At 35.7% G+C, this 15,131-nt stretch overlaps 2 protein-coding genes across 5 annotated transcripts; both read left to right on the top strand.

Annotated features, from left to right (window-relative positions):
* Positions 1 to 6,406: 6,406 nt before the first annotated feature.
* On the top strand, positions 6,407 to 7,181 carry LOC106138419 (uncharacterized; the record flags this gene model as incomplete). The annotated part of the gene is made up of 1 exon (XM_013339942.2): positions 6,407 to 7,181. A coding segment is annotated over exon 1 (513 nt), but the record flags the coding sequence as incomplete, so codon positions are not given.
* A 774-nt stretch (positions 7,182 to 7,955) lies between these two features.
* Positions 7,956 to 11,976, top strand: LOC106140436 (lactoylglutathione lyase). Of its 4 annotated transcripts, none has more exons than XM_060952063.1 (5): positions 7,956 to 8,107; positions 8,428 to 8,500; positions 9,001 to 9,224; positions 10,087 to 10,197; positions 10,565 to 11,976. In XM_060952063.1, the coding sequence occupies exons 2-5, from the start codon at positions 8,432 to 8,434 to the stop codon at positions 10,686 to 10,688; spliced, it is 528 nt and encodes a 175-aa protein (XP_060808046.1). In that variant the 5' UTR covers positions 7,956 to 8,107; positions 8,428 to 8,431; the 3' UTR covers positions 10,689 to 11,976. The 4 variants fall into 4 exon arrangements, with proteins under 4 accessions (XP_060808046.1, XP_060808047.1, XP_060808048.1 ...); XM_060952064.1 differs by having other exon boundaries at positions 8,088 to 8,227; XM_060952065.1 differs by lacking the exon at positions 7,956 to 8,107 and adding an exon at positions 8,185 to 8,334.
* Positions 11,977 to 15,131: the final 3,155 nt, after the last annotated feature.

Here is a 15,131-nt window from a genome sequence, read left to right as displayed (position 1 = left end):
TTTCCCATGGATATCGTAAAAGGGGACTAAGGGATATGCTTATATACTTGGGATTTCTCTTATAGGCGATAGGATAGCAACCTGTCACTACTCGAATCTCAATTCTATCATTGAGCCGAGCAGCTGGGCGTGACCCTTAAGTCTTTTTAAAACATATGAACATTGTTTTAAAAAGACTTAAAAAAAGGCAAAGCATTATTTATGATTATTTTTTAATTTCATTTATTATATTACTTGGTTTCGTTTTTTTCTCATCCATACTCGACACTGTATGCACGCGATAATTTGATGGAAATCGGTCCAATGGTTTTGTTGTGAAAGACGTACAAACGAACACAGTTTTACATTAAATAGTAGGGATAAAAAATAACAACAGGGATTACTTATGTTATTATATTATATACTTTAAACACACTAGCAGCTCATTAAGCTGATTATTATTAAGATCATTAATTGTATGTATTTTTTTTATTCTTAAGATTTACTCGATAAAACTACGAAGTAACCGTATCCCACCACTATATCTCATGATAGTACCCGCCGTAGTAGCGATGCATCGAAATCATCCACTTTTAAAAATAGAATCTTGTTAAAGTTCTTTGTTCAGTGCAAATGTACTTAACAACATCATAATTATGATTTTGCAAGCTGTACCGTGAATGTTGTGAGGAAAGGTTTATGTTTGTCTTTGATTTTAAATTAAGCTTTTTTTGTTGTTGTTAATATTGAGAAATTATGATTTATATCTTTAACAGTGAGGTTTAGAGTTCGAATCCCGGCCAGGGCATGATGAGAAAAGAACTTTTTCTGATTGGGCTGGGTCTTGGATGTTTATCTATATAAGTATTTATTATAAAATATAGTATCGTTGAGTTAGTATTTCGTCACACAAGTCTCGAACTTACTTCGAGGCTAACTCAATCTGTATAATTTGTCCCGTATAAATTTATTTATCACTTTCTCCTTTTATGCGGCGATGGTGTCCGCACCCCATCACGTCTCGTTCCCGGCGGGAGCGGTATGCGGTCTGCTGAAAGCCGCTTTGCGACGATGAATGTAAGAGGAGGAATGAAGGATAAGATTGAGGAAGTATGCCAGATGATGGATGAAAGACGTTTGGATGTGTTGTGCGTGAATGAAACGAAGCGGAAAGGATGCGACGCGACGCAGCACGGCCCTTACACGGCGTATTGGTCTGGAATTTCCAGTACCAGCCGAGGCTGTCAAGGGGTCGGTCTAATTCTTTCTGCACGAATGGCTGAGTGCGTGAATGAGTATGAGTGTGTCAGCCCTCGTCTTCTATGGATTAGGCTGAAAGTTGGAATCACTCGGATCTTCGTTCTAGGTGTTTATGCACCTTGGGATGTGGGTTCGAGGGGTACAACATCAGCAAAAAGCGAAAACGAGGAGTTCTGGAATAGTGTAAGAGAAGTATTGAAAGTTACCAAGCCAAATGAGAAGATTATTATGTTAGGTGATTTTAATGGATGGGTGGGTGTAAAGCGTGATGGATATGAAAAGGTGCTTGGTGCGTTTGGTGACGAAAAGGTGAATGATAATGGAAGAAGTGTATTAGAAATTTGTCTAGAGTGGGATCTTTTTGTGTCGAACTCAATGTTTCAACATAAAGAGATCCACACCTACACAAGAGTGGAAGGTATTTTAAAAAGTATGATAGACTTTGTGATTGTAGATGAAAGATTGAAGAACAAAGTGCTGGATACCCGTGCATATCGCGGTGCTGGCATTGACTCGGACCATTTACTGGTGATATCCCGGATAAGGGGTATCTTCAATCGCTGGCGGCACAGGGTAAGGGAGCAAACCAGCGCTTTGGAAAGAGTAAAAGTAGAAAATTTGCAAGATATGGATGTAGGTAAGAAGTATATTAATAGACTGAAGGATGAATTTAAAGATTTAGAGGAAATGAGCGATATTGAAGATGGATGGAAGGAATTTAAAGAAAGAATTGTGAAAGTAGCTGTTGAAGTGTGTGGTGTAAGTAGAAGAAGGAAAGGAAAAAATCACAAAAATGCGTGGATGAGTAAAGATGTGCAAGAACTTGTGCGATTAAAGAAGAAAGCATGGCTGGATTTGTTAGCAGCAAAAGCTAACTTAAGAATGCAAGAGGTTATAGATGAAGATGTGAATGAAGCACGTAAGGAATATAAGAAAATGAAAGATTTGGTTAAGAAAGCTGTGATTAGAAAGAAAGAAGAGTATAAAGAGGATTTTGATAAAAGGCTATCAGAAGACTTTCAGTCAAATCTGAAAGTATTCTGGAAATCCGTAAGGTCAGCCCGAGGAAATACTATAACCAGAGAGCTGACTAGGATCAGATGCCAGGATGGTAGCGTTGTGAAAGGAGAAGAATGTGTACTAAAGATATGGAAGGACTATTTTGAAAGTTTATTTGAAAAAAAGGAAGGAAATAAGAAAGATTTCTGCTATAGCGAAGAAAAAGAGAATGAGATGGAAGGCGAAATTGAAATGTTCGAAATTGTGGAAGCACTTAAGAGTATGAAAGCGGGAAAGGCTGCTGGGTGTGATAGAGTGTCGGTCGAGATGCTTAAAGCAGGAAAAGGCGTAGTAGCTAGTCAGTTGTACTGCCTTTTCAATTTGTGTTGGAGAAGCGGCCGAGTACCAAAAGATTGGTGTAAGGCTGTTATCGTGCCACTTTACAAAGGAAAAGGGTCACAGCTGGACTGCAAAAATTATCGTGGTATAAGCCTGCTTAGCGTCGTCGGCAAATTGTATGCTAAGGTATTGATTAATAGAGTCAGGAATGAAACTGATGACAAAATATGGGATGCTCAAGCGGGATTTCGAAAGGGAATGGGATGTACTGATCAGGTCTTTTCCTTGCGGTGCATAGCCGAAAAGTTTTTGGCCAAGAGTCAAAAAGTCTATTGCACATTCGTAGATCTGGAAAAGGCCTATGACAGAGTTGAGAGGAATGAATTGTGGTCAGCACTTTCTATGCATGGGGTGAGCAGTCTCTTAATACGAGCACTGAAATCCTTATATGAGGATTCGAGTGCTTGTGTCAGGATAAACGGAGCGCACACTGAGTGGTTTAAGATTGAGAAAGGCGTTAGGCAAGGATGTGTTGCGTCACCGTGGCTGTTCAACCTATTTATGGATAGCTGTTTGACAGATTTGCAAGAGTCTAAAAGTGGATTAAGGATGAATGAGTTACTCGTCAAATGTCTGCTCTATGCCGACGATCAGGTTATACTGGCGTCATCAGCGGAGGAGTTACAGGAGATGGTAAACTGTATGCATGAAGCTTTAAAAGAGAAAGGAATGAAAGTGAACGTAAGTAAAACTAAAACACTGGTTTTTGAAATGGAGAAAGAAATGACAGCATGTAATATTTTGATTGGAGGAGAAAAAGTGGAGCAAGTGAAAGAGTTTGTATATCTAGGATCAAAGTTTACATCAGATGGCAAGTATGATAGTGATATTGAAAGGAGAGTGAACGCGGGGAACATGGTGAATGGAGCTTTGCATGCCTTTATGAGCAGTCAGAAACTATCCAAAAAGGCTCGACTGGCTGTGCACAGGGGCGTGTTGGTCCCGACATTAATGTATGGGAGTGAAAGTTGGGTATGGCAAAAGAAGCATGAAAGCAGAATAAATGCAGTGGAAATGAGAGCGTTAAGGAGTATGATTGGTGTGAAATTGAGTGACAGGATAAGGAACAGCGTGATAAGGGAATGTTGTGATGTGAAAGAAGATGTAGTTACAGGAATAGAAAAGGGTATGTTAAGATGGTTCGGTCATGTGGAGAGGATGATTGAAAGCAGGTTGACTAAGCAGATATACAAGGAGAGTGTGGAGGGAAAGGTCGGAGTGGGAAGACCTAGACGAACGTATCTTGATCAAATTAAGGACGTCCTGGTAAAGGGTCAGGTCAAAAGTACCCGAAACCGCCGAGCTTGTATGAAGAGAGTTATGAATGTGGACGAAGCGAAAGAAGTATGCAGAGATCGTGGCAAGTGGAAAGAGGTAGTCTCTGCCTACCCCTCCGGGAAAGAGGCGTGATTTTATGTATGTATGTATGTTCTCCTTTTATATATTTAAATGGACTTTACGAATCAGACACCTCAACCACTTAACTACCAACCCCGTTAGCTTAAAACGTTAAATATAACCGACAAAAACAAATCACAAGCTTTTAAAGTAAGCAGTTAGCCGTGTACCTAATTAATTGAAGCCTCCTTTAAGGGCGTGGGTTTCAGCTTAAAATGAAGGAATAATGGTGATGAAACACTCTTATATTTCTTAAGATTTTTGTAAGTAAATAAAATACTTAGGGGTTAATTTTGTGAACAGCAAAGTGAGCTTTGTCTAATTTCATTTTTAAAATGAAAAGGTAACTTACATTTATATTACTTACATTTATAATGCCGGGAACCACACGGCACGTGGTTATACCACGAATGTAAAAAAGAATAGGACCACTGCATCTCTTTCCCATTGATGTCGTAAAAGGCGACTAAGGGATAGGCTTACAAACTTGGGATTCTTTCTTTTAGGCGATGGGCTAGCAACCTGTCACTATATAAATCTCAATTCTATTATTAAGTCAAATAGCTGACGTTGCCTATCAGTCTTTTCAAGACTGTTGGCTCTGTCTACCCCACAAGGGATCGGGACATGACCATTTGTATGTATGTAGTAGCCCTGATAAGACAAACGAACAATAAAACATAATATATGTATTTGAAAAAGAATATATGTATACCTACTATATTTTCATCTTAACTATCAGACTAGCCCCTAAGAAGTTATAATAACAAGTAAGAAGCTATTAAAACAATGTAAAAAAATTCAGGAATTAACTTAGTAAAATCCGACTCGCGCTTAGCTAGTTTTTTCTACACCGCACACGTCCAGCTCTTTGGCACCGGGCCAGGATTGACTCAGCGGACTGGCTGCATCGGGGTAGTGTGGGGAAAATTGTTATCGAATTATCGATATAAATTAATTGTTTGTTTTATCTTTATTGCATAGAAATTTACACAGTAACAAGAAAATAGTATTATGTAAATAGTTATAAAAGAAAAGGGTCAGGTTTAAGAGTACCCGAAACCGCCGAGAACATGAAGAGAGTTATGAATGTGGATGAAGCTAAGGAAGTATGCAGAGATCGTGGCAAGTGGAAAGATGTAGTCTCTGCCTACCCCTCCGGGAAAGGGGCGTGATTTTAGGTATGTATGTTTGTATTATAAAAGAAACAAATCACTTGCAATGACGGACTTATCCCATGAAGGGATCTCTTCCAGTCAACCAGTACTAGTTCTTCTTCCAGTTCATAGTATGAAAAACCGACCAAACGCGTGTCAGACTGGCGCACGAAGGATCCCATCCATGATTGTATTTTTCTTTTTTTTTAAATCAACATATTTAGATGTACTTTACAGATTTTGTTAAAATCAATTGTCGATTGAAGTTTTTTTTTACATACTACATATAATCACGTCTATATCCGTTGTGGAGTAGACAAAAATAATATTCTCGAAACGACTGAAAGGCGACGTTGTATGGAATTCAGATTCAAATAGTGACAGGTTGCTTGCCCATCGCCTGTAATAAGAATCGCTAGTTTTTCTCAGTAGCTTTTTACAACAACCACGGAATAGGTATGAATTGATTCTATTCTTAAGTGTCGAAAAGCACGCGGTAAATACCTATATCGATATTTGAAAAATATGTTTACAGTATGTAGATATATATGTATGTGGCGAAATCTATACGCTATCAGTCAAAAACAGCGAAAAACCTAAAATTGCGCAAGTAAAGATTTCACGGATTGGAGCTATATATACAACCTCCGACACAACATCGTCTGTCGCGCGGTTCCCCAGGCATCACCCCTATCCTGGCGGAAGATCATCCCTTTAGTGGCGGTCGACCGGGCGGGCGGTATTTAATTTTTTTTAAATATATCGATAAGTATCTAAAAATACAACTACACATCACTACAAGAATCGCCCTCAATAATCGACAGTGGCCGACTCGCTTTATCTTCACTATATGTGCGCTCTACATTGTCTCGGAGGAAACGTGGCTCTGTGGCGTAGTGGTTACAGCCCGGGTTTGATTCCCGGTCAGGTCACATTTTGTATAGACCTTTTTAAGGTATAGAATATTTAGTACATTATTTTAATTTAATTATTATCTCGTAGAATTTAGCCAGCGTTTGCAATGTGGGCGCAAAAAAATGTGTTTATATACGACTTCATATTAGAAATCTTAGAATTATCAGTGTTTCTCTAATATGACAGTAAAAAAATGCAGCGTGGTAGACCTTAGCCTGGCATATGACGAAAAAATTGTATTGAATGCAGAATATGTCAATGTCAGTGTCAATCCATTCATGCCTATCACATCACTACAGACAGATTTTGCTTCAAAAACTTCATTTATGTTTTTCAAAAAGTTTACGTTGTTTGTTTTGTTTACATTAACAACACACTTTCTCTTGCTTTATCTTTAACTCTGTTCGCATTTATTTTCACCGAAATTATAAAGTGAAACCACAGAAAACTACGTGTTATAAACTAACCAACTAACAACTTTGAAGCTCTTTGTTCCATCAAGTGATATGTTAAAAAACTTATTGTAACTTTCAATATGTTAAAAATTTTCAACACAAGCAAATGGATAATTTACTAAGGAACCCCCTAAAATTATACATTCAAGATATATACCGTGCCAAACAGACAGATAACAAATATGTTTACGAACTGTTCGGCTTGCGTTTCAAAAATATAATGATACATGGCGTTGTTACTTCAGTGTATAATATTACGAAAACTTCAGCAAATCTAGAAGTAAGTGATCCTACAGGCACCGTGCATATTTATTACGATAAAAAGAAATCAAACACAGCTGTCTCAGATTCAACATTAAGAGATTTAAAGAATAATTACATAGACGCATCAAAATTTGGCGATCTGAATATTCAAATTATGACAAAGATGATGCAAGGAATTACAGACAAAAATACGGTTATTTTTGAAGATGGTGACTATATTAGTGTAGTGGGGGATATTTTTGTGGAGAGTTTAAAAAATATAAGAATGGTTTCTGCATATAATTGTGATAGGACTAATGTAGAATATGATATTGTATGGATGGAAGAGCTAAGATATATGTATGATAAGTATTATTTGAAAAAATAAAATATCATAATTAATATTGTTTTCATTATAAGCCATATCCTTATTAACAATTCCCGTTATAACTGATTTTAAACTTACGCATTGCACTATACTATTTATAATATATTATACAGGTATTTAACGTGCATGTTACGTACCATTATTTCATTTTATTTTGAATGTATTGAATTATGTCACAATGATCTGTGGTTACCAAGTGATTAAAATAATACTTATTTTATAGACAAAGTACAAGTTATATATGAATTTGTTATCTAAATTTAGCTCCTAGCAATTTTCTGTTAAAGGCCACTAAGAAATATGCTAATAAACTTAGCATTTCTTGGGAATTAAGCAATTTGATAGCAAACTGTTACTATATAAAGCTCAATTCAAACATTAAGCCACAAAGCTTCACAGTCACTGTGACCCTGTTGGCTCTGTCAACCCTGTAATGGATACAGATGTGATTATTTGTATGTTTAACAAAAGCCTCCCCTTCCTCAGTCTAATTATGTTTAGGCTGAAGTAGGGAGGGTCTTTTGATGAGATATCAATTGATTACAAATTTTTTTTCTATTAAGTTATCGAACCAGTTTTTGCCCGGAATAGTGGCTCTAGGAAATCTCATAGAAAAAGTAGCCTATGTTTGACCTATGATACCTACTATGTAATTCAAAATTACATCTTAATTGGTTCAGTGGTTAAGCCGTGACAGCATAACAGACAGACGGAACTTTAATATTATTACAAGCTTTCTTATCAAAATCTTGCTAATTCGACACTTTCGATACTATATTACGTCCAATTTGGCGCGTTTTTACGAAAGAAAGTTGGCAGCACTACATTGCGTCAACTGTCACATTCAGACATTAATATCTCTGGTCACAGTGCTCATTATTTATTTTCATTATTGTAAAATTCATTGATAAAAGGTAAAATTTTATCCATCTAGAGTACAAGTCGCTAACAATGACCCGATAAGCATAATCTTGTATTAAGATAATAAATACTTAATGCGTACGTGAAAAGTTACCGACAGTTCTAACCTAAAAGTAGGTTGTCCCTTTAAAGTATTTGGATGTTTTTATTTTGCTACTAAAATTGACTGGAAGACTAAAGGTTGACTGGAAGAGATTGCATTAGCGATAAGTCCGCCTTTGTACTATCTCTGTCTGTTTTGTGCTGTTTTGTATGTTTAACAAATATGGTGCAATCAAGAGTTTTAAATCTATCTATCTATCTAAAATTTCAGAAACATGAGCGGCCAGGGTATTTCGCGACAGGAAATCGAGGCTTTGTGCCAGATCCCGGATCCTTCTACCAAGGTAATTATGTTGTTATAATCTTTACAATGTTTACTTAAGCTAAAACTAGGTACTTCAGATATTTAGTACCCAACCCAAGATATTCTTATTAAGAGAAAGAGCTTAATGTTATTATCTGTGCAGTGTGTTTACCTTCACTAAAAAAGGTTAGGACCACTCATCTCTTTCCCATGGATATCTTAAAAGGCGACTAAGGGGTAGGCTAATAAAAACATGGGATTCTTCTTATAGGTGATGGGCTAGCAACCTGTCACTATTTGAATATCAATCCTATCGTTAATAGCTGAACATGACTTCATTATTTCAAGACTGTAGGCTCTGTCTACCCCGCAAGGGATATATGTATGTATATGTTATTATCAAACTGATAATAGGTTATTTTTGTCTGATAATTCCTATACAATGTTGCATGCAAAAGCTAGTTTAAAATATAGTTAACTAACCATGGCATATAAATATTTTTTTGGAATGCATTTCAACCTCTTATTTGTATTTTCCAGGATTTCCTATTTCAACAAACAATGTACCGTATAAAAGATCCACGTAAATCAATTCCGTTCTACACTGGAGTGCTAGGGATGACGTTACTCAACCAATACCACTTTCCGGAGATGAAGTTCTCGTTGTTCTTCATGGGGTACGAGAATCCGGCTGATATCCCGAAGGATGATGTCGCTAGAAGGGCTTGGGCTATGACTAGGAAGGCAACAGTAGAATTGACTTAGTAAGTTTTTGGTTTAGTGCCGTGTGGTTCCCGGCACCGTTACAAAAAAAAGAATAGGACCACTCCATCTCTTTCCCATGCATGTCGTATTGCGACTAAGGGATAGGCTTATAAACTTGGGATTCCTATTTTAGGTGATGGGCTAGCAACCTGTCACTATTTGAATCTCAATTCTATGACTAAGCCAAACAGCTGAGCATGGCCTATCAGTCTTTTCAAGACAGATGGATAACTTTCACATTGCATTATATTGCTGGGTGACCAGGGATCAATGTAACATGATACATGATTCGAAGTTTGATATATAATAAAGGTATGTTGCGTGAGTGTTTTATACCTATTTTATATAAAAATAGTCTTTAAGTTTTTATATACATTAATATAGTTACGTCTATATCCCATGCGGAGAAGACAGAGCCAACAGTTTTGAAAAGACTGAAAGACCACTCAGCTGTATGGCCTCATGATGGAATTGAGATTCAAATAGCGACAGGTTGCTAGCCCATCGCGTACAAGAGGAATGCTAAGTTTTAAGTCCCTTAGTAACCAGTCCCGTAGTCACCAGTCCCTTAGTCACTAGTCCCGTAGTCACCAGTCCCTTAGTCACCAGTCCCTTAGTCACCAGTCCCTTAGTCACCAGTCCCTTAGTCACCAGTCCCTTAGTCACCAGTCCCTTAGTCACCAGTCCCTTAGTCACCAGTCCCTTAGTCACCAGTCCCTTAGTCACCAGTCCCTTAGTCACCAGTCCCTTAGTCACCAGTCCCTTAGTCACCATTTACGACATCCATTAGAAAGATATGGTGTGGTTCTAAAGTGTCGGCAACACAGGAAGTTTTAACTTACGGGAAATGTGTGTTTTCAGCAACTGGGGCACGGAGAGTGATGACTCGACTTACCACAACGGCAACTCCGACCCGAGGGGCTTCGGCCATATTGGTATTCTGGTGCCTGATGTAGACGCGGCTTGCGCCAGGTAAATATTTTTATATACCTAAGCATTTCTTTTAAACTAAATTAAGAGACTGTCATTTATATATATAATCACGTCTATATCTCTTGTGGGGTAGACAGAGCCAGCTGTCATGAAATACTGGCCACGTTCAGCTGTTTGGCTTAATGATAGAATTGCTAGCCCAACGCCTGAAAGAAAGAAAGGCTACTTAGGGTTAGGCTAATAAACTTGGAATGCTTTTTCTAGGCTATAAATTAACATCTTTCACTATTTGAATGCCGAATATAATAAACATATATAGCAGAACGTGGGTTTACAGTCTTCAAGACTGTTGGATGCGCGTACGCAACAAGACAGTATTATAATGTATGTTTGTATTGAATTTCAGGTTTGAACAATTAGGCGTACAGTTCATTAAGAAGCCCCAAGATGGCAAAATGAAGGGTTTGGCCTTTATTCAGGACCCAGACGGCTACTGGATTGAGATATTCAATGAGAAAGTGGTCTCTTAAACAGGTAGGGTGAAAGTGACAATGATCGTATTTTTAATTTAATTTAACTTTTAATATTTTTTTGTATCAATTTTATTAAAGTTTTTCTCTTTGAAAGAAATATATGATAGTTGTCTCAAATGTAGGGTGAAAGTGCCAATGATCGTATATTATATTTTTATATGACTTTTGGATTTGAGAAAATCAACGAGATAGTTATATATCTTAACGAGGTAAGATAAAGCCAATACCTAATGACTGTATGTTATATTCTAGCCAGCAAGAAATGTCATTTTTATTTCTATTCATTAAATGGTCTTAAGTTCAACTCTTGTTGTAAGTTCAACTTAAGTTGTCTTAAGTTCAACATGTTTTTTGTTTAAAAAAATATTAAAATCGATATGCAATAATTATTTTAACAATCTTAGGATGAAGTTAACATGTTTAAAAAAAGTTTAATGTATGGATAGGTGTTAACCGTTTATGAATGATCAAAAATTGTACAGAAGATTAGATTGTATAAAAAAGAATTTATTTAGAAGCCCATGGGAATTCCAATTCGATTGAAATGAGATTTTACGCGTATGAGAACTCATGTTGAAGGTAAAGCAAGTTTAAATTTGATTTTAATTCGTATTTTCGGCAGTCCGAATTAAATATATGATCAATAATAGGCACGTTTACCCTATTTCAAAGTCGATTAAGTTTGAAAATAATAATAAAAATGATTTACTATTTTTATAATGTTTCTCTAAAATGTGAGTGTAGGCTGTTCTTATTTAAATTGTTATATTTTTTTGTTTGTTACTTTATATTGAAATAAGTTTTTTTTAGTTAATGATAATATGTTTAGACAAAAATGTAAACATGAATAACCATGAAAATAATAAGGTGTATAATAATCTACATTGTCATAATCTTTATTTGCTCAAAACTATTTTTTATATTATTTCAATAAAACATTTAGGTATGTATTGTAAACGTAATGCAAAAGTTATGAAAGTTTAATTTTATAAAATGATTTTTATTAAATATTTGAGTCAATAATTAAATTCAATATGAGTAGGTACCTACAGTGTACCTTACATTTCGTTTATCATATCATTATCTGATGTTATTCATAATATAATTATTAATAAAATATTATTTGATTAATCAAATAAAGAGTAAAACCTGTTTCTTTTTTTATAATAAATAATATTTAAGCATAATATAATATATGTCAATTGGACCAATATCAAGTTATGTGCAATCATTATACAAATGTATTTTGTAGATGTTAATGTATAATTAAAATGTTAAAGTTATATATATATTGTATTTCATTTAATAAATAAGTTGTTACCCGAGATAATATTATAAAGAGAAGAGTTTGTTTGTTTGTTTGAACGCGCTAATCTCAGGAACTACTGGTTCGAATTGAAAAATTATTTAAGCGTCGAAAAGACCATTTATCAAGGAAGGCTTTAGGCTATATAACATCACGCTGCAACTATAAGAAGCAAATAAATAATTGAAAATGTGAAAAAAAGGGGAAAATTTTTTCATCCTTGAGGGCTTGACGAATGAAGTCTAAAATAACTATTTCACGCGGACGAAGTCGCGGGCACAGCTAGTTTAATAAATAAGTTGTTACCCGAGACTCTGTTCGCCATAAAAGTTTAATAACAATCTCAATAGGGAAAGTTTACCCCTGTATTTAAGAGTGATGGGGGGAGAAATGGCACATATTGCGGGGTAGACAGAGCCAACGTCTTAAGATTGCAAGGCCAAGTTCTGCTGTATGGCCAATGATAGAATTGAGATTCAAATAGGTTGCTAGCTCATTATCTACAAGAACTATCTCAAGTTTATTAATCTTTCCCTTAGTCGCCTTTCACGACTTAGGAATGATTCAGAGTGGTCCTATTCTAAGTGTAGGGTACCACACGGCCTATGCACATCCCTAGACATTTTTGTAAATCTTTTGCATTTTATCGAGCTTTATAATATTCGGCTCTAACCATTTTGTCGAAATTTTAAATAAAATCTTTATTTTGGTGGTTTCTTTATCTATTTTACTAAGTACTTTTTTGTTTTTCTAATATCCTCCGAGCACCGCTCGGTCACCCAGGTACTTGCAAATTATAAGTGCACCTTTTACTAATAGAAATGTTAACAGTACCTAATAATAAAGAAAATTACCTTAAAACCATATGACGACATTAAATATTGTTTACAGGTATTAAACGCTTTTAACCAAAACCAATTAAATTATATAATTTCATTCAATTTGTCGCTTGTTGCCGCTGATATATAATATGTCTGGAAACACACGTGCCCATTTTCATATTATGCAAATAATAAAGGCTGGATGTGGCTTTTAAAATATTATTGTTATTAAAACAAAAATTAAGATAAAAATTTAATTTTAATTTTGGTTATTTTATATAGTATTCGAATTAATTTTCGAAAAAAGTGTGCAGGGATCGTGGCCAGTGGAAAGATGAAGTCTCTGCCTACCTACCCCTCCGGGAAAGAGGCGTGCTTTTATGTATGTATGTACCGTGTGGTTCCCGGCACCAATAGAATAAAGAGTAGGACCACTCCATCTCTTTCCCATGGATGACGTAAAAGGCGACTAAGGGGTAGGCTTATGAACTTGAGATTCTTCTTTTAGGCGACGGGCTAGCAACATGTCACTTTATATGAATCTCAATACTATCAGTAAGCCAAACAGCTGAATGTGGCCTATCAGTATTTTCCCGCCCGCAAGGGATATAGACGTGATTATATGTATGTACCTATGTATGTTTATTATACATTATTTATTATCGCCCACACAAAGATTCTCTGCTTAAGCCAATGTTTGATAATGCTTTTACCATTAAGTCCGCCTATTGTACTTTTCCACACTCCACACTAATAATAAAGAGGAAAGATTTGTATTTTTGTATGTTTGTGTGGAATAAACTCAAAAACTACTGGTCCGATTTTGATAAAATTTGGCACAGATATAGAATAGACCTTCAAAAGTGACATAGGCATAATTGTTTTGAAATAAATTTATTTCAAAATATAAAACACAAAAATATGTCCACCCGTGCGAAGCCGGGGCGGGCCGCTAGTAATTTATACTTTACATACATACATACATATGATCACGTCTATATCCCTTGCGGGGTAGACAGAGCCAACAGTCTTGAAAAGACTGAATGGCCACGTTCAGCTATTTGGCTTAATGATAGAACCGAGATTCAAATAGTGACAGGTTGCTAGCCCATCGCCTAAAAGAGGAATCCTAAGTTTATAAGCCTATCCCTTAGTCGCCTTTTACGACATCCATGGGAAAGAGATGGAGTGGTCCTATTCTTTTTTGTAATAGTGCCGGGAACCACACGGCACTTTATTATATTATATTTATTATATTTATACTTTACTTTATATTGAACTCTTATTGCAATGCCACATCCAGCAAAACTACATCGGGACCACTCAACAGTATTTTCTCTACATAACCATGTTTTAATAAATGAGAAACAAGCCTTACAAAATATAATTTAACCTACAAATTATAAGGGCGTGTTATTAACACTCGTGCCGTTTTCTCGTACGGTTATTTGAACGGTAAAAATATATATAAAACTTGGTAATTCGCATAACTACGTTTTGTATGGATATTTGAGAATGCAAATAATATGGTTAGTTATTTGTGTTCACATCGTTCAATCGGTAAGTATTGATTTAAAATAATACAAATTAATTATTAATTTTAAATGCGAAGATTTATTTGTTTATTTTTGTCATCTCGCGTTATCTACAGAACCAATCTTATTGATATTTTTCACAGATTTGCAAAAACCTGTACCTACTTTTTTGTCACATGTATACCCCTTGCAAGACAAAGCCAACAGACTGATGGGCATAGTTCAGCTATTTAAATAGTGACAGGTTGCTAGCCCATCGCCTACAAGAGGAATCCCAGGTTAATAAGTATATCCCTTAGTCGCCTTTTACGACATCCATGAGAAAGATATGGATTGGTTCTTTTCTAAAATGCCGGAAACCATACGGCACGTTTTGTGAAAGTTGTAAATCTTGAATTCAATAAAAAATCTTAAATTTTAGGCTCCACAAATTTACCAAACGGATAGTGAAAATAATGCAGTTTTAGATGAGTTTTCCCCATACGCAAATCTCGATTATAGAAATGATAAATATGAGCCAAACATTCTTCAGTACGATGATGAGTATAACGATGTTAACGAAGAACCTAAAAGTGAACAATACAGGCGAGCTTACGAAGAACAAAATGTAAAAGAAACAAGTAATATGGGAAACGAAAGTAGAACTGATGATATTAAAGCTGATTCAAGTGCAGAAAACAATATCGGTTCTTATAATAATGTACAAGATGGAGTTACAGCCAGTAATAAAAAGTTTAGAGTAGTAATGACAGAGAAATACAAAATTCGAGAACCTACG

Source organism: Amyelois transitella, chromosome 27, assembly GCF_032362555.1.
Source record: "Amyelois transitella isolate CPQ chromosome 27, ilAmyTran1.1, whole genome shotgun sequence".
NCBI classification, from domain to species: Eukaryota; Metazoa; Arthropoda; class Insecta; order Lepidoptera; family Pyralidae; genus Amyelois; species Amyelois transitella.
Note: the sequence above shows the minus strand (reverse complement) of the source record. Positions and strands in the feature narration are given on the sequence as shown.